This window comes from Trichechus manatus, unplaced genomic scaffold (genome assembly GCF_000243295.1).
Source record: "Trichechus manatus latirostris isolate Lorelei unplaced genomic scaffold, TriManLat1.0 scaffold00001, whole genome shotgun sequence".
Lineage (NCBI taxonomy): Eukaryota > Metazoa > Chordata > Mammalia > Sirenia > Trichechidae > Trichechus > Trichechus manatus.
The window spans coordinates 31,511,875-31,533,875 of NW_004443937.1; the positions used below are offsets into that span (position 1 = coordinate 31,511,875).

General features: G+C 40.2%; 1 protein-coding gene across 1 annotated transcript in view; it reads right to left on the minus strand.

Moving 5' to 3' along the window:
* SFMBT1 (Scm like with four mbt domains 1) overlaps positions 1 to 22,001 on the minus strand; it is a 74,902-nt gene that overhangs the window by 10,070 nt on the left and 42,831 nt on the right. The window contains exons 5-14 of the mRNA XM_004368612.2: positions 18,498 to 18,586; positions 14,406 to 14,652; positions 13,624 to 13,718; positions 13,049 to 13,150; positions 11,855 to 12,005; positions 9,648 to 9,730; positions 6,299 to 6,425; positions 5,129 to 5,242; positions 3,505 to 3,547; positions 2,113 to 2,177 (exon numbers count right to left, since the gene is read on the minus strand). Of these exons, the coding sequence (XP_004368669.1) occupies positions 2,113 to 2,177; positions 3,505 to 3,547; positions 5,129 to 5,242; positions 6,299 to 6,425; positions 9,648 to 9,730; positions 11,855 to 12,005; positions 13,049 to 13,150; positions 13,624 to 13,718; positions 14,406 to 14,652; positions 18,498 to 18,586 (1,116 nt within the window). The remainder of the gene's footprint in view (positions 1 to 2,112; positions 2,178 to 3,504; positions 3,548 to 5,128; positions 5,243 to 6,298; positions 6,426 to 9,647; positions 9,731 to 11,854; positions 12,006 to 13,048; positions 13,151 to 13,623; positions 13,719 to 14,405; positions 14,653 to 18,497; positions 18,587 to 22,001) is intronic.

The following is a 22,001-nucleotide window of genomic DNA, read 5'->3' on the forward strand; positions in this document are numbered from 1 at the left end:
CCCTTTCCCCCAAAAGGTAAAAGCATAGATTAGTTTTGCCTGTTCTTGAACTTCAGATAAACGAGATCACACAGTATGTACTCTCTGGTGTCTGGCATCTCTCGCTCAGTATTATATTTATGAGATTCACCCATGTTGATGTGTATAGCTGTAGTTACTTCATTCTTATCGCTGAGCTCATCTCACTGCCTGAGCCAGGATGCTAAGCATTACACGACCAGCAAGGGGAAGGCAAGAGAAGTCCCAGGGCAAGACCGCTGGGCCCATGCCTTGGGCCTCCAGCAAGGCTCCCTGTCTCACTTTACCAGGCAATGCCTGGGACAATCTGCTTTTCCAATGCCTTTTTCTTAATTGTGAAACATACATAAAAAGTTGTGTATGTCATGAAAAGGGTTTAAAGAAAATAAACATCCTCCTCTCAACCATCAGCTTCAGAAAGAGCACTGCCTGGAAAGCCTCAAGTTCTTTATCTAACTCAGGGATGACAACACGGACTTCTAGAGCCCAGGCACACAATAGGTGATCAGTAAAGAACAGCTACGATTATTACAAATGGACAGAAACATCAGCTTAGAGATGACTGTTAAACTAAATGCACCTTAGACAGTTTTAATTCTTTTTTTTTTTTTTTCAGTAGTAAGTGGAATTTAATCAACAGAGCACCCTCCTGAAAACACTGGGATGTGCTATTAAAATCAGTTGTCATTAATTCTGTTCTGTAGCCAGAAGCTAAATGAAAATAAAGCAATTGGCTTTAATTGACTCTATTGGCAAAGATGGCCTGAAAATTATGTTGCTTAACACTGTAATTTTTTTTTTTTAATTGTACTTCAGGTGAAGCCTTACAGAACAAATAGTTTCTCATGAAACAGTAGTACACATACTGTTTTATGACATTGGTTAACAACCCCACAACATGTCAACCCTCTAACTTCTCAACCTTTTTTTCTGGTGAAAATATACATAGCCAAAGATACACCTTTTCAAAAATTTCTACATGCACAGTTCAGTGACATTGACTACGCTCTTCCAATTGTGCTGCTATTCTCACTAAAGATGAAGGCTTACAGAACAAAATAGTTTCTCATTTAACAGTTACTACACATGTTGCCCTATGACAATGGTTAACAATCTCACAACACATCAACAATATCCTTACTCAAACCTGGGTTCCCTATCACCAGCTTCCTTGTCCCCTTCTGCCTTCTGGCCCTTGTCACTGGACTACTGTACCTCATTAGTCCCATTTGGTTTTACAGGGCTGTCCACTCCCAGGCTGAAAGGTGAACCTCGGAGATAACTTCACCACTGAGCTAAAAGGGTGTCTGGGGGCCATACTCTCGGGGTTTCTCCAGTCTCCTTTAGGCCAGTAAATCTGGTCTTTTTTTTTTGTGAGTTAGAATTATGTTCTACATCCTTCTCCAGCTCTGTCCAGAACCCTCTGTTGTGATCCTGGTCAGAGCAATCAGTGATGGTAGCCGGGCACCATCTAGCTGTACTGGACTCAGTCCGGTGCAGGCCTTGGTAGCTGTGGACCATTAGTCCTTCGGACTAATCTTTTTCTCGTATCCTGTTCTCTTCATTCTCCCTTGCTCCCGAAGGGATGAGACCAGTGGAGTATCTTAGATGGCCACTCACAGGCTTTTAAGACCCCAGACACTACTCACCAAGGTAGAATGTAGAACACTGTCTTTATAAACTGTGTTATGCCAATTGAGCTAGATGTTCCCCGAGACCATGGTCCCCACAGCCCTCCGCCCAGCAATTCAGTCCTTCAGGGAGTTTGGATGTGTCTATGGGGCTTCCATGACCTTTCCTTGTACAAGTTGTGCTAGTTTCCCCTGTACTGTGTACAGACAGTTTTAATTCTTTAAGGGGCCCCGGTGGCACAACGGTCAAGCACTTGATTGCTAACTGAAAGGTTGGTGGTCCAAACCCACCCAACCTGCTCTGCAGGAGAAAGACCTGGCAATCTGCTCCGTAAGGATTACAGCCTAGAAAACCCTATGGGGCATTCTACTTTGTCACACTGGGTCACTATGAGTTGAGAATCGACTCTGCGGCACCTAACAACACGGGTGCTCTTTACTGTAAGATTACATATGCTTATACCTGAGTCTGCGGAGTTCAGCTCCTGATTCTTCAGGCCCTCATGGACAGCCCTCGAGGATGGGATTCTGGGTCAAGAAAACACAGCAGAATAGTGAGATAATACTCAAAGTGAGTAAAGCACGAAGGCTAGTTCTTTTCAAATCTAAGAAGAAAAGAAATATGACAGATTGAAAAATCTATAATAATGGAAGGTACTTCCTTACTCCACATACAGGGTCTGAGGAGCCAACAGACAGTCTGTAGACAGTATTGTGATACTACATGTTCAAATGAACTTTATTTTCATTCATGTGAGCAATAAATTTATATTTATAGTCTTTCTTGTGGGATTCTTAAACCACAAGTAAACTATTCATTTTTTCAATAGTCATAAAATGGAACATCTTCTTCCATCAGTTTTAAAAATAAATTATGTTATGAAAACCAGAGACTAAAAAAGGCTAATTTTTTTTTTTTTTTTTTTTTAAGAATGCTTCCTGACTATCCTTTGGATTAATCTGGACAAATAAGTCAAGGAAAAATCTAAGGTCAGTTTTTTTGGTCAATTTTTTGTCTAACTTCTTGGAACCCTGGTGGCTTAGTGGTTAAGCGCTAGCCGAAAGGTTGGTAGTTCGAACCCACTAGCCACTCCGTGGGAGAAAGATGTAGCAGTCTACTTCTGTAAAGATTACAGCCTTGGAAACCCTACGGGGCAGTTCTACTCTGTCCAATAGGGTCGCCATGAGTCGGAATTGACTCGACGGCAGAGGGTCTAACTTCTCTATCATATTTAGGCCGAGAGAACTCTGGCCTTTCTGTCCATTGCTGTTGGCAGTTTCATGACTCAGAAAGCTACAAAGGCAGCTACAGAGTATATAGAAATCAAAACGCAAATGTTTAAACACACACATGTATATACAGAAACCTGCGTATTTTTAAGGTTTGAAGGCACCACTTATTAACTGCTTCTCAGAGCGGCATGTGGAGGTATGCTGAGACACAAAGCCACTCCTTTGCGCGTGTCTTCTCTTTTAGATTGCTGTCTTCTACCTCAAGTTTTTTTCACTGCGACAAATCATATCCTGATTTACAACTTTTGCTTTCACTTAACAAACACCAGCATGGGGACTTTTATTCTCTTCCCTTTTATTCAAATGCCTTCAGGCTCTAAAAGAAAAAGGAAACTCAATTGGGGGAACATCTGACGAATGCATTTTACCCTTTTGTATATAATGACATTTTAGAAAGTGCATACACTGTAAGGGGAAGTGTATAAACTATCAAAAGTAAAATTAAAGAATTAGGCTTCCATCTGAGAAAATAACAGATGAAGAAATATACTCTCTGAAACAGTTATTTCTCTTTCTAGATATTCTAACTTTCAAATGTCAAACATACTATTACATTACTTACTGTTTTTCTGGTGGAACCACTGCAATTTTCCTCTGTTTATATACTGTAGGAAGAAAACAAAAGTATAAATGCCAAGAAAAATAACAATACAAAGGAAAAGTTACATATGCATTAAGCTTACATTAGCATATTTAAAACCTAGTTCTGTATATATTTAACTATTGTTGTTAGTTGCTGTCGAGTTGATTCCAACTCACGGTGACTCCCTGTGTGCAGAGTAGAACTGCTCCATAGGGTTTTCAAGGCTGGGACCTTTTGGAAGCAGATGGCCAGGCCTGTCTTCCAAGGCACCTCTGGGTGGGTTCGCACTGCTAACCCTTTAGCTAATCATCTAGCGCTTAACTGTCTGTGCCACCCAGGACTCCATATTTAACTAGCGAGTACTATAAATTAGTGGCGTGTGAATATCTAGACTAAGCACATTTTCTGGGTAGGAGTCTTTATACAAAGAGCAAATCTAGTATTTCCAAGGCTCCCTGGGTCAGTCCACTGCTATGAATATTCTGTAAGCAGGAATAAATATTCAAAAGAAAAACTAATACAATGTTCATAGGGCCTGGAAGATCCCCTTTTGTTTTCTTTAAGGGAAGCAGAGGATGGCATGCATGCTGAATTTGGTGCCCAAAGGTACAGTATGCTCACAGGAGTCCCTGCTGGCATCTGAATGCAACCGCATGAGTGCGAACTGCCCAACTGAGCCCTACCCACGTTCCTAACCAACACAGTTGGAACGAAGTACTGATACATGCTACAGTATGGGTGAGCCTTGAAACATTATGCTAAGCGAAAGATGCCAGCCACGAAAGACTACACACTGTATGATTCCATCTATACGAACGTCCAGAACAGGCAAGTCTAAAGAGGCAGGAAGTACATTAGTGGTTGCCTCGGAGTACAGGAGAGGGGAGTGGAGGAGAAAGGTGGTGATTCCTAATGGATGCAGGGTTTCTTCTTGGGGTGGTAGAAAATGTTTTAAAATTAGACAGTGGTAATGGTTGCACAACTCTGTGAATGTACTAGAAACTCTACTGAATTGTATACTTTAAAAGAGCAGATTTTATGGTATGTAAGTTATATCTCAATAAAGTTGTTTTATGGGATGGGACGTCACTTCCAAGATTAGATTTTCAAAAGACTCAGGCTTGCATCTTGCTCAACATCTCTTGCTCTCTCGCTTGCTCTCCCTAAGGGAAGTCAGCTGCCATGCTGTGAGGGGCCCTATGGAGAGGCCCACATGGCAAGGAACCGTAGGAAGCCTCCGCCGACAGTTAGCGAGGAACTGAGGCCCTCAGTCCAACACTCAGGATGAACTGACTCTTGCCAGCAGCACCTGAGTAAGCCTCCCCTAGTAGGGCCTGGAGATAACCCCAGCCTTGCCTGACGCCTTGACTGCACTTTGGGAGCGTCCTGGATCCAAAGGACCCAGCTAAGCTGCACGCAGATTTCTGACCCACAGAAACTGTAAGATAATAAATGCTTGATGCAGTACATAATTTCCTACGTAGGAAAAGATAACCAGAACATCATTTTGTTCCTCTGAAGTGTCTGGATTCATCCTAAGTGGTAGCAGCGACACAACAAATTATTTAACAATCAATCATCTGACCGAGAAATAGCTGGATACCTCGTGCTCGGCGGGGAGCGCTGAGGGGGTGGCCGTTGGTTTCACACCAGCCCAAAGGAAATATATCCATGGACTCCACACTCACAATACACTCAGGTATGGGCTTCTTAGAACCTGTTGCAATTTTAAAAAATAAATATATACATATTTTTAGACAATCAAATCAACTTCTTCATAACCTACTTCAGAGACAACATTCTACCGCTGCAATAATACAGACACAGAGTCTCGAGTAGTTTCCTTTCACACAGAAGTCTAACTTTTTCTTGTGTGATAAGTATGAAGGAAAAACAGTAAAGTGTCCCCCGAGAGTACTGATACAAGGACCTAAATGGGTAGTAAGTATACAGGGTGACCATTAGCCAGGGAACAGCAAATAAACTACAGAACTGGCATCATTCAGACAGTCAACAAACATCATAGTCAATTCCTTGAAATAACTGGAAACCAAAAGGCAAAAGTGACCATTCTACTTGATGAGAACATTAGTTCTGGTCCTCCGGGAATAAGCCAGAAAGTAGACCAGTGAATTCAAATCAGGCAGTGATGCATGCAAGTTGCTCAGCAGCGGCTGCATAAAAGTGTACATCCAATATTGTCCTTGACATCTGTATTAAATACCAGTTCTACAAATCAGGAACAGGAGATGCCCTCTCAGAGTCTGGCCATTTGGCAGCAGGATCAGAAAGGAAGCCAGGCCACACGCAGTCACTGCAGCATGGAGTACTCACACAGCGGCTTCCGTCCACAAACCTGTCCAATCACTGACCATCACTTTTAGTATAACACATCATTTCTACTTTACACACTTTTGGTTCTATTGGTCTGGGGGTAACCAAAATATCATCTCTTGAATAAGCTAGGTACTATTGCTCATGTGCATATATTCTGGTCACATCAAAATATATGCTGTTCGACTTGTACTTCCTCTTTCAACAAAATAGGGGAATCTCTAGTGAAGGCTTTTTATTCACATTCATTTCCTAAAATTTGAAAATCAAGGGCAGGAAAATAAATTTTTAGCTTAGCATCTTGCATAGCAAATTAGAAGGCGCTTAACAAGACCCCTATTCAGCTAACTCAGTAAGTTTAACATGCCACATTACAGAAGTAGACAGGAAAAGCGAAGGAGGGGGTCACAGGAAGCCTTCTTGAGGGGCTGCCGCCTACCTTCCAGCTGGAGCCACAGGTAGGCGCCTCTCACTGCGGTGATGGTGGCAATGCACACTTCTTCGGGCAGAAGAGGGTTCACTGCCTCAAGCTTCATGTTCTCCTTAAATTCATGCTCAGGAACTGACTAGAATGTAAACGAATCAGATGAGATACACACTCAGTATTAACTCACACGCTCAGCTGGGAGACCTTTTGCAAGTAGTGTCTCACACACGAAATTCACACTTTAAAGTTATAGTTTTATTTTGTTTTGTTTCTTAATGAAACAAAGGAAAAATGTCTGTCTCCCTTGGTGTTACAGGCAGTATGGTTTTTGAGTTTAGATATGCCTGCATTATTGTCAGCTATGGGACCCTGGACAAACTGTATAACCTCTTTTTGCCTCAGTCGTCTGTCAGATGAAGTAGAAAACACCTATCTCACTGGGCTGTTATGAGGTTTAAATGGAATAAGGTTCCTAAGGCTCTGTGCTCTGAATTAAGTGGCTTTCAACCACTGTTAGTTCACTTCCCCTTCCCTAAAGGGCCCTATTCTACAATAAACTGCCTAGTGTCTACTTGTATGTGTATCATGAAAGGCATTCAGGATAAATAATCCTTATGAACAGGGAGAAAGGGTCCTTTAAAACGTATGTTTAAAAAGTTTGCAGCTTCTGGATCAAGATGGAGAAATGAAGATCTGTATCTGATTGTTCTCTCTTCTGACAACCTAGTTTTTTGCTTGTTTTTTTGTTTTTTTTAAGACATAAACCCACCGGATAGATATAACAGGAGATAATGACATTTCATAAGCTAAAATTTATCGCAGAGTCTGGTAGTAACCAACTTAGCCGATCAAAGACAGGTGAATCTAAGCTGGCAGTGAGGAAAGGTAAGAGCTGACAGTACCAAGCCCTAGGAAACTGGAGGTGCAGGAGAAATAGTCAGAGTAAGGATTTACTGAAACATTTAGGAAGCACTTAGATCATGCCATCACTTCTCCACCCCACACCCCAGGGCAACTGTCCCTTCCCCTCCACTACAGTAGGTGAAATTTATCCTCTAGGAGGTAAAACACAAGATCCCTGGGCAAGGAGACATGAGGAACTGTTGAGGGCATACATGAAGTACCAAAAACAGAGGTTAACATACGGAATGCTGGGCTGCCCAGCCCTTAGCTCCTACTTAGCCACTACAACTCCAGCAGCCAGGCCTCTCCCCTCCAGGCAGGGGACTGAAGAGGCTTCTTGTGATAATCTGATCAGCCCAAGAGAAACACATAAAGATATGGATTTAGGTTTCCCCAACAAACGGCCAACCAAATCCCACCCTACAAGGAAGTTCACTGTTGACAAGCCCCGCCCACATGCTCAGAGTTTCCAGTCAGCTTTTAGTTGTTGTTAAGTTCTCCGTTCTTTAACCAAGGATCACCAGACATCTAAGGTTATGAAAGCTAAAAACCAAAACCGACAAAACAAGCAACTTGGAGAAAGCAGAGATCATGCAAAAAGAAAACTTCCTAAAACGGGAAAGCAAAAAAAACCCAAACCCGTTACTGTCAAGTCGATGTCGACTCATAGCTACCCTATAGGACAGAGTGGAACTGCCCCATAGGGTTTCCAAAGAGCAGCTGGTGGATTTGAACTGCCAACCTTTTGGTTAGCAGCCAAGCTCTTAACCACTGCGCCACCGGGGCTCCCCTAAAAGGGGAGGAGGTGTTTCATTAACATCCTCAGAGAGATAAGAAAAACAAATGCATCCTTTAAACAATAACAGCATGCTAGTAAAAATACAGAAATATTCAGAAAAAAATAGTTCTGGAAAATAAAAAACCTGCTATCAAAAACTCAAAACAAGGGTTGAAAGATAGTTTAGGAAATCTTTCAGAAAGCAAAGCAAAAAGACTAAGAAACAAAACAGGAGGAAAAAGACAAAAGAAGTAGAGGCTTGATCCAGAGGATCAACATCCAAATAACAGGCATTCCAGAAAGGTAGGCAAGAAATGGAGGGAAGGAAATTAAAGAAGTGATTCGTGAAAATGTCCCAGCATAGAAGGCCTGGGACACTCAGTGCCCCCTGAGAACCCAGCACACGGGATGAAAACAGGCCCACATCAAGACTCGTCACTGTGAACATGGTGACAGAGAGGTTCTACAACCTTCCAGGGAGGGAGAATAAGAAAGTAGATCTACAAACGATAAAGAGTAAAGATGGCTTTGAATTTCTCGACAGCAACACTGGCAAGCAGATCAATGCTTTCAAAATTTGAAATAAAATAACTTCCAACCTAAAATTTCCATACTGAGCCAAACTATCAGTCAAGTTAGTAGAATAAAGCCATTTACCTCCCTTGTGTCCTGTCACAGAAAGCTACTGAAAGATGGGATCCACCAAAACAAAGGAGAAACCAAGAAAGAGGAGGCCATGAGATATATGAAACAGGAACCCCAAATCATAAGAAAGGGGAGAAGGAATTCCTCGGGTGACAGTGAAGGACAGTCACAGGAGTAAACCTACATGACAAGCCTAGAGAACAACCAGACCAGAGAGAGAGGGAATGGAGGGGGCTAGAAGGGATGTCTCTAAGAAAAATGTGAGAAACGACAGATTCCTGATGTGCTTGCCTCTGTGGAAAACAGTAATGAGAGGTTACTGGGACGTGTGGAAAGAACTAACAATCGACTCAAAGAAAATTACGTAAATGAAAAGCAAAGCAATTATTAACTTCAGGACACATAAAAAGGAAACATAACCATCAAATAGTGCTCAGCTGTGAATAATATTTGAATGCGTATAATAATGTAAACAGTCAATCTAGATCTAACCAAAAATTGTAATAGAACTCTAACAGGAAGGAGAGGTAGTTAAGGCAGAGGGGAAAGATAATGTAAAATAGCTAAATTCTCACCACAATACAGAACCAACCTAAAATTAATGACTCAAAACATAGCAGCATATTATTTAGAAAATGAAGAAGTATAAATACCAGAATTATAGTGAGAAGAAGAGAAAGTTGTTACTTATGGGAAGGGAAAAGTGTGGGGGGTGGGAGGGGAGAACAGTGGAGAGGGATAGGACCATTTTTTCTCCACTTAATATTTCAACATTTTTCCATATCACTGAACCATCAACAATAATTTTAACTAAAATTTCAAATTCATATGATTTCAGCTAATAAGAAACTTTTAAAACAGATTAACTTTTACAGTAAATGCACTCTTCTTTGAACCATTTTATTATAACCAATAAGGTGCTACTTTGGGTTGAGTGAAATGATGAACTTAATCGTAATGCTCATAAAAAGCAAGGGAAGCACGACGGTCACCAGCAGCCCAAGACAGCGGCTGTGAGGGGACAGGGGCTCTCACCGAAGGGAAGCACCTCTGGGGAGCAGCTTCAGCACCACACTGTTTGAGGTAGTCGGCCCAGTCAAAGTCCTGGCTCGGGTAGCCTAGATGGGACGAAAGAACAGTGATTCACACCACACGTGCCTATAGGACAGAGTAGAACTGCCCCATAGGGTTTCCAAGGCTGTAATCTTTACGGCAGCAGATTGCCAGGTCTTTTCTCCTTCTAAGCAGCCAGGTAGGTTTGAACTGCTGACCTTTCGGTTAGCACCTCAGTGCTTAACCACTGCATTACCAGGGCTCCTTAGAGGGAGAAAGGCACCCTATAAATCCAAAGCATTGATAGTTTTATAAAATAGAGCAACTCTGGTCAAACTATAACAGTACAACAAAATTCTCTGGATAAATTTTAAAACTTTCAAGTGTCAAACAAGGTACCTATTTTGAGCAATATTTTATATGGTTAGTTTCTGACAATTTACCAGAACAACTTTAGATAGTACAACTGGATTTGACTTACACGTATAAATTCAGTCTTATGATCAATTCTATTATGACTTCGGCTTTGAAGGAAAAGAGGTAGTAAATAATCTACAGTACTTTTTAATCAACAAAAACTATTTTTCTTTAATAAAGATATTTCCTTCAACATTTGAGTTGATACAATTCTCTTAGCTGAAAGGCTGTTCATTTTGTTTTCAGATTCATGTTCTATAGAAGCTCAGTGTTCTTAAAACCTGAATCATGAAGTCATTTCAGAAAAAGGTTTGAGTTTAACTCTTGGCTTAAGTCTGTGAGGTTCTTGAGAGAGACACCTCCGATCTGACGCCCTTCCTCAGCACTACTGTGTGTGAGGAGCTGGGCCCACTCCACTGTGTCTGAGCTGCGCTCTGGCCCTGCAGAGCTTACGTGCTCACAGAGTGGGCCACTCAAGACTCTGACACCCTGCAGCCAAAAAGCCCCTGCAATCACCTTCCCTGCCCAGCTCAAACTAGCACCATGTTCTCCCTCTGGCCCCACCTCAATTCCTGACAGTAAATTATCTGTGATTTTTCACTTACATAATGCTAAAACCTTCAGTATCTTTAACGACTGTTTTTTCTTTTCACATAAAGGCAGCAAGCAGGATAAAGAACTTGGGATGGATGTCCAGAGCCTTCCTGCAGAGCAAGAACTTCCTCCTGTAGGTGTCACCCCCTCAGCCCCCGCTCTGTTCACTGACGGAGGAGCCTGAGATGTTCTGTTTTCCCCTACTCACTCCTTGAAGGAACAGACTGTGTTATACTCGTTTTTGTCTCCCCAGTGACAAGCCCAATGCCTGGCTCACAGTGAGCACTCAGTAAATGTTTGCTCAATGCATGAAGGCTAAATTAGCAGGCAGAAGGTCCTGCAGTTTATGACCCCCTGTTAACACAAAAGAGCACCTTCCAGCCCAGTGGTCCAGCAGGCACCATTAAGAAAGTGAAGCTGTGCTTTACCAACAGCCTCATAATATAATGTACGTGGATTGTCAATCAAATGATCGGATTTGCTGATACAAAAATCAGATACACATCTGACACTTTAAATTTTCCAGATACTTTTAAGTTAAAAAATATAAAAAATTTCAATGAAGCTCAACTAAGTTATATTTAAGAGCCTTGACTACAGGGTCTAGTATTATATTTTGCAAAATTGCAAACACCAGGAAAAGGAGCCATTACCTCCCTACTTACAGCCTCTCTGAGTCCTACTCTTGTCCATAAACCTCCCTCTGAAGCCTGAAGGGTCTCCTTCTATGATGAGGTGAGGAAACCTAAAAAGGATCAATAATCTGCCTCTAGCTCCGGCCCTAATGCCTCTTCTCATGAGCCAGCTCCCAACACGCACTGTGCATCCTACCCCACCCACCTGTGACCTCCCAAGAGGCTCCAGATGGAATGAACTAAAGAACCAGCACAGAACTCCAGGCTTGAAGCTGGCATTTCAGGTTTTACGATGATGTATTTGTCAAGGTAGGAGAATTGAACCCACTTTATGTAACAGTGTTTTAGCCTGACATATAACTTTTAAATATGTAAGTATACGGAGTCTGAGTCTTCACTTATACTTCTCAGCCTCCAAAAATGTTAGTGGTAGGCTGGGGTATGAGGCAAGAGAGGACAAAAGAGCCGGGTAATTCCATCTGGTAAATCTTGTTTCAGGGAAGAGTTCCCAATGGACAATTCAGACAAGAACTAGAAACGCACCAGGAGGGGGGCTGATGTGTAAACCATTCTTCAGACTCCACTGCACGGGGAAAATACCAGGACTGTCGCCGTGGCACACAAAAGACCGCCGGGCGTGAGTCTCTGGTCGCAAATCATCCATTTCCACCAGGAAGTACTTCTCATCAAAAACCTGTGCAGAGAATTTCACAGATGAAACAAACAAAGCGTTTTATGTACATGTGTGTAAATATATGTCTCTTCATTGGCATAGCCAGGCAGGTTACAAAAGTTCATGACTACACTGGGTACTAATAATAATACTAAGCACTCAATAAATGTTAGCTCTGTGTCAGGTACTGTTTTAATTAAATGCTTTTCATGTTATTAATTTAATTTTAATCTTCTTAACAATCTAATAATGTAGGTACCATTATCAATCTCATTTTGCAGGTAAAGAAACTGAGTTTAAAGAGAGGTTAAATAGCTTGCCCAAGGTTACATGGTCAGGAAGAAACAGAACCTGGACTCAAACCCAAAGATTTAGTTTAAGCTTGGTGACTGGTTGGCTATGCTAGTCCGTTCGTTTTTCACATCCGAGCCCAGCTTCAAAAGCCAAAGAGAGGGTTATAATGAGCCTCTTCTGCCTCCTTACCACCCCACATCCCCTAAGACCCCACACATGGCCTTCTGACCCCACTTGCAAGTTCAGCATCCCTCCTTGCTCTGAGAACAATCTTCTCTCAAAGTAAAGAAAAGTTAAGTCTCCACAGGCCAGACAACAGCTTCCAGACAACGATTCCTCTAAGTGTACTCTGACCTTCGGTTCTACTGTCAGTAAATGGGCTTCTGCTCGAGCCCTAAACTGAACTCCACTTCTTTATGCTTCAGTTCTAGTAACTGAATATCTGGGCCTTGACAACCTGCCCAGTTCTTATGGTGACTACTGACTGGACACACTGCCTTCCTTTTGTCAGTCTTCTAAAAGACGGAAGTCTGAATCCAGACTATCTGGCTGGAGCCGTCCTACCACCAGATCTTCTGACACTTACTGCCTGCTCCTCTAGGCTCAGCTGAGCCCTGCCCCGGGTCGGACACTGATGACACTGCCGGCCTCCATATTTTTCAAATCCTGTGGCCTACCTGCTGGTTAAACCTCCTCCAGGTATGTGCTCCTAGGCCTGCCCTAAAGAACGCACCCCACCGCTAGTGCCCAGGTCCTAGTCCCCATTTTACCTTAATAACAGTCGCAGGAGAGATCCCAAAAGGAGCCCAGGGGTCCACAGCTTCTAATTTCATGTTTACAGAGAAAGCATGAGTGCCAATCACTTGTTTGTCCTGAAATGCAAACACCAAGATGGGATAAAACTACAGTATTTTCACAATAATTTTATACTCAGATATAGCTGAATACGACTCTAGTTAATGAAAATGGTTGAACTGTGCAGCTTCTGGTAAATAATCTAATCCTGTCATTTTCTTCTCTGGAAAAAACTCTTCAGGAAAAAAAAAACACACAGAAAAAGTCTGTGAAAGTCCTCCTACACGCTACATTTTGAACACAAGGGGGATGGGGAGGAAAAAACAAATCTATTTTATAACAAGTTACGGCTATGTCGTCAAGAGTGGAAAGGAAAAGGTTCAAAATGCTTTACGGGTACTGTTAGCGGAATAAAAAGCTGACCATCACTTCAGCCTGAAAGCCCCCTCCCTCCTCCAGAGGCCCCAGAACTCTCACTTCTCTCTTCTCCCCACATTGCTTCACTCTACTGTGAGGGGATAAACACCAGCCTATCACGTTTTGTTCTGACCTTAAATAAGTAAGACGGTAATGGCTCTTCCTCTTCCTCTCTCACTTTGGCCACGATCTCTTGCCACTCGGCTTCCTTTTTCAGATGTCTGATGGCTTTAGCAAAACAAGGCAGGATGCTTTAGATGATGAGAAAACCTACGCTCTTCTCAAGCTCTCTGAGAGCGCCCACATAAGCAAACATAGTCACTCTCCACCGGGAAAAGGAAAGGGCTCGAGTCCATTTACAGCTATCTTCACTCAAAGGACCTGCGCCATAACCTCGTACTGTCTGCTCTGGTCAGAGCCCCGGAGACCGAGTTTTGTGAAAACGCCTTACAGCAAGATCGTAAGGATTGCTGTAGTCCGTAAAATAATAGAACACAAAATCCCAGTTGGGACCCATGATGATAATGCAAATTGATTTAAAAAAATAACCCGAGTTACATATTTTTGGAATTTCTTTAAATCAATAATTTGCTGTGAACCCAAATCTGTTCTACTACTATACCTATCTGAATGCTAACAAGAGAATTTTTCTTTAATTTTATCAAGGGGTCAGTACAGGTAGGGGCAGAAGTCTGTGAGGTATATCAATATGTGTGGCAAATTATAAAAGCAATAAAACCAAAAGAAAAATAGGTACTTAACTCCACGTAATTTTTTTTTTGCAATATCTCTATTATGTGAACTAACAAAGGCTTTCAGAATATACAGGATAATGCATTTTCCAGTCTCATAGATATTATTAATAACATAACAAAAATATAATAATTAAAAGAAAAATGGTATATTACTCTTCACCTAATGGGGGCTGAAGCTCATATCCCTGTTGAGTGGCCCAACCAATGTGATGAAGAAACGGATCCAAGTAATACAACCAGTGTTCAAAATTGTCAGAGCTTTGAAGTCCTTCGTACCGCAGCTTCAGTCTTCCCCCAATGTTTTCTACTACAGTAACAATCCAAGTGCTTAAAGAGTCCTGGAAAGCTTGACATTCTAGCCGGGAACCTGGAGCAATGAGATCTAAAGGATTCCTCCCGTTACGAAGCTGTAGGTAAGAAAGGGAAATGGTTAAAGAAGAGAAGTTGACGTAATATAAAGGAGCCCCAGTGGTGCAATGGTTAAATGCTCAGCAGTTCGAACCCACCCACCTCCTCCGAGGAGGAGCGAGGAGCGACAAAGACCTTGAGATCTGCTTCTGTGAAGTTTACAGCCTCGAAAACCCTACAGGGCAGTTCTACTCTGTCACACAGGGTCGCTTATAAGTCAAAAGTCGACTCAACGGCATGTAACAACAATATTTTTTTTAAAAAGTCAAGTTTTAAATGATCAAAAAGTAGCCTTTATATCAGATCTGTTCAAAAACCAGAGACTCTGAATTGCCAAATATCATACAAGCCTCTTACGATATCATTTCTAGGTGATATGAAAATGTTTATCTTAAAGAAAATTTACCTATAATGCAATAAAACTATTCTACTGGATCTCTAACTCTAGGGCTATGTTAGTTTCATTTAGTAAGAATTTTTAAAATATCATCAATACTTATTCTCTGATTATAAAAGTAAATATGGTGTTAGTTTTTATATTTAGATCCTTGATCCATTTTGAGTTAGTTTTTGTATATGGTGTGAGGTGCCGGTCTATCTTCATTCTTTTGCACATAGAAATCCAGTTGTCCCAGAACCATTTATTAAAGAGGCTGTTTTTCCCCATTTGATGGACTTAGCACCCTTGTCGAAGATTAACTGACCACAGATGTGTATGCTTAACTCTGGGCTCTCAATTCTATTCCATTTGTCTGTATATCTACCATCATCCCCTGAAGTCTTCTTTGAACCAAAAAAAACAGCTTATCTTAATTAGTAAAGTATGCCTGCTTTGAGCATTGTGTAATTAAAGAATTACATAAGATTAAATTGACAATAACTACTCAAAAGTCTGGCTGGAAAGCTTAGGGGGCAGTGAGTTTAAAATAAGGTGGTGGAATAACTTGGAAAAGGATAGTGAGAATGGCAGCACAACCTGAAGAATGTAATCAATGTCACCGAATTGTACCTGTAGAAACTGCTGAAATGGTGTATCTTTGGCTGTTTGGACATTCACCAAAATAACTTTTTTTTTAAAAAGAAAATATGATCATCTTTAAAGAAAAAACCAAACATGCCAAAAGTCAAAGTCCACTATAATCTCATCTCTGAGAAAGAACCATGAAAAACACTTAGGCATACTCTTGGAGATTGGGTTTTCTACACACAAGCCAACATCCATTTCTGTTTGTCTCACTCTCCTATTTTTTTGAAAAATGGGATCACTGCATATTGTTTTTTCACTTTGTGTTCTTCACCTAATATATGGTAAGTATCTTTCTAATACAGCACATATAATAATCTCCTCATTCTTTTCAACTATTTTATGATATTCCATAGTATGAATGGGTAGTAATTTATCCATTTTTCTAATGATAGCATTTCAGTTTTTCTGATTTTTTATTTATTTCACAAAAGTGTTCTCAAGAACATATTAAAAGCTTTTGATTACACTGATGAGAAGGAAAAGTTTAAGTCTCATTACTTAGATATATATTAAAAGGTACAATAAAGAAAAGGAACACTCATTTTTAAGTCATCATTTAACCTTTTCTTAATACATAATCTTACATACATTTTTTAATAATAATAACTGCTCTGTGATACTTACATATCCACATATATGCAAAAGAACATATGAACAATGAAGGAACACATTCACAGCTAAAAGTTGGAAGAACAGAACCAAGATTAATGCCGAGCAGGCTATTTTATCAGTTCATTTGTTCATGGCTTCATTTATTCATTCCATTTTTACTGAGTGTTCAGTATGTGCCAAGCCCTGTCTAAGCGTAATGAAGTGAGTCGGAGTCTAAACACAAAGAACAGCTTGAACTAGAGTGTTCACCAGTCAAGTTTTAAAAGAATGTTTGCATAGATCATAGACTTAAATGTAAGAACTAAAACTCTTAGGAAAAAAACGGAGTAGTAAATCTTCGTGACCTTGGTTAATGAAAGCCTTCTTAGATGTGACACCAAAAACGTAAGTAACAAAATAAAAAATAGATAAATTGGACTACATCAAAATAAAAAATTTTGTGCTATAAACCATAGTATCAATAAAGTGAAAAGGAAACCCACAGAATGGGAGAAAATATTTGGAATTCATGTATCTGATTCTTGACTTAGAATATATAAAGAAATCTTGTTGTTGAGTGCCATCGAGTCGATTCTGACTCATAGGGACCCTATATGACAGAGCAGAACTGCCCCATAGGGTTTCCTAGGCTGATATTTTCATGGGAACAGACTGCCAGGTTTTTTATCCCACAGAACCACTGGTGAGTTCAAACGACCGACCTTTCAGTTAGCATCCGAGAACTTAACCCCTGCACTACCAGGGCTCCTTAAAGAACTCTTACAGCTCAATAATAAAAAGACAAATAACCCAATTAAAAAATGGGCAGACACATTTCTCCAAAGAAGATATACAAAATGGCCAATAAGTACATGAAAAGATGCGAAACATCATCAGTTGTTAAGGAAATGAAAATCAAAACCACAATGAGATATTACTTCACACATTAGGATGGTTATAACCAAAAAGATAATAACAAGTGTTGGCAAGGATGAGGGGAAATCGGAACCTTCAAACACTGCCTGATGTGAATGTAAAATAGTAAATGAATGTTCACAATAGCATTACTCATTATATCTGAAAAATGGAAACAACTCAAATGTGCATCAACTGATGAATGGGTAAATATAATATGGTATACTCATACAGTGGAATATTATTTAGCAGTAAAAAAAACAAATAGTGATACATGCTATAACATGGATAAACCTTGAAAATATTATGCTAAGTGAAAGAAGTCAGTCACAAAGACCACATATTGTATGATTCTATTTATATGAAATGTCAAGAACAGGCAAATTTATAGCCACAGAATGTAGATAAGTATTGCTTATGTCTGGGGATGAGGAGAGGAAAGGAGATTGACTGCTAATGGGTACAGGGTTTCTTTTCAAGGAGATGACAGTGTCTTAAAATTAGATTGGGATGATGGCTGCACAACCCTGTGAATATACTAAAAAGCATTACATTGTACACTTTAAATAGGTGAATTGTATGACTGTGAATTACATCTCAATAAAGCTGTTTTTAAAGGGGATTTGCATGGCAGTCTCTGCAATTAAAAAATAATAATAAAGGCATTTGAACCCAGCATTTCACATATGCCACAGAGTGTTACTGACATGACAGAACGTGACAAGAAATAACTTAGAAATGTCATAACCAATAAAGTCATTTCACAAAAAAAAAAAAAAACAATCTAACAAACCCAATAGCTACACTAATTTGAAAGAACTGCTGAAAGCAGGTAGGAGGTAGGACTACCTGCAATAGGTTCAGTCTCTTCTGAGCAAAAGAAAAGACAGTTTTAAGTCACCTGGTGCAGGAGTCACAAATGCCCACCCAGAAGGGCTGGTCAGGATGGACACAAGGAAGCAAACCCAGTGAGAGCCTGCCCACCTAGAATCAACTCCAGAATAAGAGCCCAAAGAAGCCACATTTTTGAACTATATAAAAGAACCTGGAAAATTGGAATCTCATGTGTTAGCAACTAATTCAGAAAATCTTTAGGCACTGGGCAAGCTACCAGTTTGTAACCTCTGAGGGTAAGTTTAATTTAGCCAGTAAAGCAGAACCCTCCCAAAACCTATCCCTATATCTCTAGTAATAATGCCTGTTTGCAAAGGAGTGGTAAATGAGCAACCAATTTTAAGATTCCTTGGACTGGAGATATCCCTGAAGATTAGACAGGTTTCCCACACTGCTTGTGCATGTAGTAATACTCACGCCCTCTAGCAGCGGGACAGGGGGACTGCATGCTCCCGTGAGGGTCTGCCGCAGAAACGCAGCCCAGTCAGACACTTTATCTCTGATGCCTGCAGGAGGGGATAAAGGGACAATCACTCATACCGTCAACCAAAGAACACCAGAAACCAAACTGCTTCTTAATCCAGTGCAAATGGTTTGGAGGTGTGTTTCTTACGCTAAGAATCCAATGTATTGTTTCTCCTTTGAAAGCTTAAAAAAAAAAAGGCCAAATGACCAAAATTCTCTATCAAAGACCGAGCTATTTCCTGATCAGCTCAGTAGCAGTTGTACACAAAACAAAGAGAGAATAGGCCCATTCCCTGTTACTATAATTTTATCCAAAAAGTACCTACTCTATTTTTTATTATGGAGATTTTACACAGAAGTAGAGAAACTAGTATAATGAATCTCCACGGACCCTAGCTTCAACAACTGTCACCTCACAGCCAATCCGTTTCAATTACACCAGGAGTTAGCAAAACACAGCCTGTGGGCTAAATCCAGCCCAGAGCTGCTTTTGTAAATAAAGTCTTATTGGACCACAGCCATGCCCATTTGTTTACATATTGTCTATGGCTGTTTTCACACTACACAGGCAGAGCTGAGTAGCTGTGACAGAGACTGTATGGCCTGTAAAGTCTAAAATATCTGCTATCTGGCCCTTTACAGCTAGTTTGCCAATGGTTTATATCTTCACACACACCCTCATCCCAAAAAACCAGTTGCCCTCAAGTCAACTCCAACTCATGGCAAACTCATGTGTGTCAGGGTAGAAGTGTGCTACATAGGGTTTTCAATGGCTGATGTTTCAGAAGTAGATCACCAGGCCTTTCTTCTGAGGTGATTTTGGGTCAACTTGAACCTCCAAACTTTCGGTTAGCAGCTGAGAGAGTTAACAGTTGGCACAACCCAGGGACTGCCCACCCCAACCCAGCCCTGGGTTATTCTGAAGCAACTTCCAGATAGCACACGATATTATCCATATATATTTCAGTATGGAACCCTGGGGGTGCAATGGTTAAGCGTTAGGCTGCTAACCAAAAGGCTGGCAGTTCGAATCCACAGCCGCTCCTTGGAAACCCTATGGGGCGGTTCTACTCTGTCCTACAGGGTCGCAATGAGTAGGAATCAACTCGATGGCAAAACAACTCTTTTTACCACAATAGCATCATTACACCTTTAACATTTTTTAAAATAATTCCTTAATATCACATATGTGTCCAGTGTTCAAATTTCTGTCTCGTAAATTATTTTTTAAATCTGTTTGATCAAATCAAGATCCAAATAAGAGCCCCACGTTGCAAACTGTTGACATTATCTCGTCTCTTCTAATCTGTAGGTTCTCTGTCCTTTCTCCCTTCCACCCTCAACCCTCACTCTATCTTTTTCTTGCAGCATATTTGTTCAAAAACTAAGTCTTATGTCCTAAATAGAGAGTTTTTCAGAGTCTGGTTTTCCTAGTTGCCTCTCTATGGTGACCAGCTGTCCCACTGTTCCCTGTATTTTCTATAAATCAGTATTTAGAGCCAGAGGTTTGATCAAATTCTGGTGTGACTTTTTTTTTTTTTGGCAAGATACTTCATAAGTAGAGTTGTATCTTTCCATCAAGAGGTATGTAAGGTCTGGTTGTCTCTCCTTATATAATGTCAGCAGCTTTTAATGGTCACTGCATACATCCAATAATGCACTAGGAGCTAAAAATGGTGATATTCTAATTCTAGCACTCCCTCTTCATTTACTAACCAGGATACTTCTGTAAAGAAAAACTTTTCTTCATCAACTATTTGATTACTCTGGGCATAGTTCATAAAAAGAAGGCAGGATACATGCTTGGTTCTGTTTATTCTTTCCCTGTATTTACCAGCTTTCAAAATTATGAGTTGGTTCCCTAGCATCTTCCAAAGGTGACGAAAGAAGGTGTTGTTTAGAAGTTTCTTTATGAAGGCATAGATTAAAACACATACAATGTGTTTCAAACCATTGCAGCTGCTGTCCTTGTTGATGAGCAGACTGTCCCACCTTTAACCAGAGGGAGTCTCTTCAGGGTGGCTCCTGAGTCCTTTTGACATGATCCTAGTAAGTAGTCACTGATACCTTTTTTACTTTTTTGGTATGAAAAGATGTTCCCGGCTCATCTTAGACATTTCTGGCCCCCTTCTCGAATTGGCTACTTCCCTAAGGAGCCCTAATTCCTTTCAGTAAAAAAATGGTATTTAGAGATCATAATTAGGGTGTTGGAGGTGCTCACTGCTCCTGGGTTAGTCAATGTTTCTAGGCCTTTTCAGTGTCCAGAACTAGTAAATATTTTCTTCTTTTTTTACAAAAGATAAATCACATCCAGAGTTCATACTGATACTTCTAATACAAATTCAGGTAGATGGTGTTTTTTATGTAACCTCATCTATCTAAGCCCTATATCCTCTCTCCTGTGCTGAAAATACTAATTCTCAATTACACCAATTTAATTATTCATTTGTTTTACCATACAATATACAAACAACAGTTTAAAAATAATATCAACTCTACCACCAACAATAGGATTACTGAAAACAGCTTAAGTTTTTTTTGCAACTTCTTTTGCCCTTAGGGTATATCCCTAGTAGGGGTTTACATTCAAATTACCATATTTTAAAGTTACTGAAATAGTTCCTCTCTGCATGGTTATTCCATAACCTCCATACACAGTTGCACTGCTTTGTTTGATTGTTTTTTAGGAACTGCTTTTTTAAACTTTAATTTAGTTTTATAGTTGTATAAAATACTTACATGGTTCAAAACTCAAATCAACAAAATATGGTACATTCAGAAAAATCTTCCTTCTATCCTTGTCTGCTTCACTCTATTCCCTTCTTTCCTCACAGGTAGCTTTTGAAAATGATTTTATTTTGCAAAAAAATAAGTCCACACACATACACTCATATGCTCTCCTCCTCCTCAGTTCTGTACACATTTTCCTTTTATACACACACACACACACATATATATAAAAACAATATATCCTGGGTATACAATTCCTTGGTTGTATATAAATGGTCCTCATTTCTTTTTACCACTGACAGTAGCTTTTACTGTTATAAAATACCCTTTTTTTTTTTTTGGTCTCTTGTAATGCTTTCTGATCTGAATTCCTCCTTTGTCAGATATCAGGACTGAGATTCCTGTTTTCTTCTTCAATTTGCATTTGTCTGTGTATCTTTGTTCACCTTTTTATTTTTACCCTTTCAGAATCTCTCTGTTTAGTATATCTCCTCTACACAGCACAGAACTGGATTTTGTATTGTGAGCCAATCTGATTTTTTTTTACTTTTAATAGGAGAGTAGATCAACATTTCTCGGTATTATCTATATGGCCTCAATTCTATCATATTGTTAAATTTATTATATAGTCTTTCACTATTCTATTGTATCTGCACACACACTTTCTCTTTTTAAATCTATCATTCGGCATTTAGAAAGGTTTATATTTTATTCTACTGGTTACCT